We start from the raw sequence: 4,265 nt of genomic DNA on the forward strand, positions 1-4,265 counted from the left end.
CAAAAAAAAAAAAAAAAAAAAAAAAATTTTTGAACCCTTGCCCATATTCCTGGCAGGCCCAGCCCCAGCCCAGGGGGCCCCAGATGTCTCCAGCGCCTTGGATAAGCTGAAGGAGTTTGGAAACACCCTGGAGGACAAGGCTCGGGAAGTCATCAACCGCATCAAACAGAGTGAATTTCCTGCCAAGACACGGTTAGAACCCTTCCCAGGGCACAGGAGGGCTGGAGGGTGGTTTTGGGTGGAGCCCTGGAGGATAGTCCAAGATGAACAGATTGGAAAAAAAAAAACAAGTCCCAGAGAGGCTGACAACGTCCCTCTGGTCACACAGCTAGATCTCAGGGTGCTCAGACTTCAGGGACAGTTTCCCGGACTCTCATCCAGGCCACATTTTAAAAGATGGTCTTGGGCTGGGCATGATGGCTCATGCTTGTAATCCCAGCACTTTGGGAGGCCGAGGTGGGCGGATTGCCTGAGGTCAGGAGTTCGAGACCAGTCTGGCCAACATGGTGAAACCCTGTCTCTACTAAAAATACAAAAACGTTAGCCAGGCATGGTGGCGTGCGACTGTAATCCCAGCTAGTCAGGAGGCTGAGTCAGGGGAATTGCTCGAACCAGGAAGGTGGGGGTTACAGTGAGCTGACGTTGCGCCACTGAACTCCGGCCTGGGCGACAGAACGAGACTCCGTCTCAAAAAAAAAAAAAAACAGATGGTCTTGCCCAGGTACAGTGGCTCACACCTGTAATCCTAGCACTATGGGAGGCTGAGATGGGAGGACTGCTTGAGCCCAGAGGTTCGAGACCCGCCTGACCAACGTGGTAAGATCCTGTCTCTATTAGAAAAAAAAAAGATGGTGTTGTGAGGTAATGAAAATGAGGATCCAAGCTTGGCCAGACCTGGGTCCCCAGGCTGGCGTAGCACTCCTTACTTCCTGTGTGATCTTGACAGGGTCATTACTGTCAGCCTCAGTTTCCTCTCCTATAAACTGGTGGTTCTGCGGGGAAGTAAAGGAGAGGGCCTACAGGGTGTCTGGTACATGTAGATGCTCAGTACATCATCAAACCCACCCTTGCTCCCTTTGGCAAGTTAGAGAGTCATTCGTTCCTTAAAAAATATTTATTGAGCATCTGCTAAGTGTTGGAAACTGTTTCAACGTGGGGAATAAAACAGTGAAGAATGTGCAGAGCACGGTGACTCACACCTGTAATCCCAGCACCTTGGAAGGCCGAGACGGTCAGGAGTGCGAGAACCCCATCTCTACTAGAAATACAAAAAAAATTACCCGGGCATGGTGGCCCACGCCTGCAGTCCCAGCTACTTGGGAGGCTGAGGCAAGAGGAACCTTTGAGCCCAGGAGATTGAGGCTGCAGTACGCCATGTCTGTGCCACTGCATTCCAGCCTGGGTAACAGAATGCGACCCTGTCTCAACAACAAAGAAAAAGAAAGAAGGAAGGAAGGAAGGAAAGGAAGGAAAGGAAGGAAAGAAAAAGAAAGGAAAAGAAAGAAAAGAAAAAGGAAGGAATCGGCCGGGTGCAGTGGCTCAAGCCTTTAATCTCAGCACTTTGGGAGGCCGAGGCGGGCGGATCACGAGGTCAGGAGATCGAGACCATCCTGGCTAACACAGTGAAACCCCGTCTCTACTAAAAAATACAAAAAACTAGCCGGGCGAGGTGGCGGGCACCTGTAGTCCCAGCTACTCCGGAGGCTGAGGCGGGAGAATAGCAGTAAACCCGGGAGGCGGAGCTTGCAGTGAGCTGAGATCTGGCCATTGCACTCCAACCTGGGCGGCAGAGCAAGACTCCGTCTGAAAAAAAAAAAAAAAAAGAAAAGAAAAAGGAAGGAATCAAAAAATCCAGCCAGGCCTAAACTTAGAAAGATTGTTTGGAGGCCAGGCACAGTGCCTCACACCTGTAATCCCAGCACTTTGGGAGGCCAAGGCAAGCGGATCACCTGAGGTTGGGAGTTCAAGACCAGCCTGACTATCACGGAGAAACCCCTTCTCTACTAAAAATACAAAATTAGCCAGGTGTGGTGGTACATGCCTGTAGTCCTAGCTACTCGGGAGTCTAAGGCAGGAGAATCACTTGAACCCGGGAGGTGGAGGTTGCAGTGAGCTGAGATCGTGCCACTGCACTCCAGCCTGGGTGACAAGGCGAGACTCTGTCTCAAAAAAAAAAAAAAAAAAAATCTCCTGGCATGGTGGCTCACGCCAGTAATCCCAGCACTATGGGAGGCCAAGCGGGCGGATCATGAGGTCAGGAGTTCAAGACTAGCATGCTCAACATAATGAAACCCTCTCTATACTAAAAATACAAAAATTAGCCAGGCGTGGTGCCAGGCACCTATAGTCCTAGCTACTCAGGAGTCTGAGGCAGGAGAATCACTTGAACCTGGGAGGCAGAGGTTGCAGGAGCCGAGACAGCGCCATTGCACTCTAGTCTGGGTGACAGAGCGAAACTATGTCTCAAAAAAAAAAGAAGGGGTTGGTAGCAAGAGATGACAGGCCTTGAAAGCCAGGCCAGGGTGAAGCGTTTCTTATTTTTATTTTATTTTATTTTTAAATTCCCCTTTTTTTTTTTTTCGAGACAGAGACTCGCTCTGTCGCCCATGCTGGAGTGCAGTGGTGCGATCTCAGCTCACTGTAAGCTCCGCCTCCCGGGTTCATGCCATTCTCCTGCCTCAGCCTCCCAAGTAGCTGGGACTACAGGTGTCCGCCACCACGCCGGCTAATTTTTTGTATTTTTAGTAGAGATGGGGTTTCACCATGTTAGCCAGTATGGTCTCAATCTCCTGACCTCTTGAGCCACCCACCTCAGCCTCCCAAAATGCTGGGATTACAGGTGTGAGCCATGCGCCCGGTCTTATTTTTTATTTTTCAAGACGGAGTCTTGCTCTCTTGCCCAGGCTGGAGTACAGTGGTACAATCTGGTCTCACTGCAAACTCCACCTCCTGGGTTCAGGCAATTCTCCTACCTCAGCCTCATAAGTACCTGGAACTACAGGTGTGCAACACCACGCATGGTATTTTTTGTATTTTTAGTAAAGATGAGATTTCACCATGTTGCCCAGGCTGGTCTCAAACTCCTGACCTCAAGTGATCTGCCTGCCTTAACCTCCCAAAGTGCTGGGATTACAGGTGTGAGCCACCATGCCCAACTAAGGGTAAAGTGTTTAGACTTCAACGTGCTCTGGTCCATCTGGGAAACTAAAGCACAGAAGTTGGCCCACCCAGCCCAGCAGACCTAATCCCACAGACAGTGGGGATGGAGATTCAGGAAGGGGAAGAGGTGGGAGTCAGGTAGCAGGTAGAATTTGGACAGCCTGGGAGGGAGCTGCACACAGTGACCCCCTTCCTTATCTCTCCCCACAGGGATTGGTTTTCAGAGACATTTCGGAAAGTGAAGGAGAAACTCAAGATTAACTCATGAGCACCTGAAGGGTGACATCCCAGGAGGGGTCTCTGAAATTTCCCACACCCCAGCACCTGTGCTGAGGACGGCCTCCGTGTGGCGCCAGGTGCCACCAATAAAAAGCCTACAGAAAATTCTCTCCTGAGTGCTTCTTTACTCTGGGGAAGGGGCTGCGGGAGAGGGTAGGGGCTTCCAGAGAGGGTAGGGGGTGCGGGAGAGGGCAGGAGCTGAACCTTAGGGACTCCTGACAAGTCCTCCAATGCCCCATCTCCTTGCCCTGTGCTGAGGATGTTTGAACTCCATGGTGTCAAAAGAATCTTCCTAAGAACCTTGCAAACTGGGCCTTATTAATCCCATAAGGGCATTTAGGCCCAGAGAGGTGAGGCTACTTGTATAAGGTCACACAGCCAGGAAGTGCAGAACTGGAACTTGATTGTACCCTCAGCCTGGCAATGTCACTATGTTACATTTTCCTGGTGTGGTCTACCCGAGATGAGGGGCTGAGGGCTTTTTTGTTTTTGTTTTTGTTTTGAGGCAGACTCTCACTCTGTCCCCCAGGATGGAGTATGGTGCCTCCGCCTCCCAGGGTCAAGGGATTCTCCTGCCTCAGCCTCCCAATTAGCTAGGATTACAGGCATGTGCCACCACACCCAGCTAATTTTTGTATTTTTAGTACAGACAGGGTTTCATCATGTTGGCCAGGCTGGTCTCCAATTCCTGCGCTTAAGCAATCCTCCTGTCTTGGCCTCCCAAAGTATTAGGATTACAGGCGTGAGCCACTCTGCCATATATATATGTATATACATATATATGTGGTTTTTTTTTGTTTTTTTTTTTTGTTTTTTTTTTTTTTTTT

General features: G+C 50.1%; 1 protein-coding gene across 1 annotated transcript in view; it reads left to right on the forward strand.

Moving 5' to 3' along the window:
- The window catches only part of LOC113221961 (apolipoprotein C-I, basic form-like), a gene marked incomplete at its 5' end in the record, with an annotated part of 4,832 nt that extends 1,289 nt beyond the window's left edge, over positions 1 to 3,543 (forward strand). Inside the window, 2 exons of the mRNA XM_026451283.1 lie at positions 57 to 192; positions 3,370 to 3,543. Of these exons, the coding sequence (XP_026307068.1) occupies positions 57 to 192; positions 3,370 to 3,427 (194 nt within the window). The remainder of the gene's footprint in view (positions 1 to 56; positions 193 to 3,369) is intronic.
- Positions 3,544 to 4,265: the final 722 nt, after the last annotated feature.

The sequence above is a fragment of the Piliocolobus tephrosceles genome, unplaced genomic scaffold (genome assembly GCF_002776525.5).
Source record: "Piliocolobus tephrosceles isolate RC106 unplaced genomic scaffold, ASM277652v3 unscaffolded_28570, whole genome shotgun sequence".
Taxonomy (NCBI): Eukaryota; Metazoa; Chordata; class Mammalia; order Primates; family Cercopithecidae; genus Piliocolobus; species Piliocolobus tephrosceles.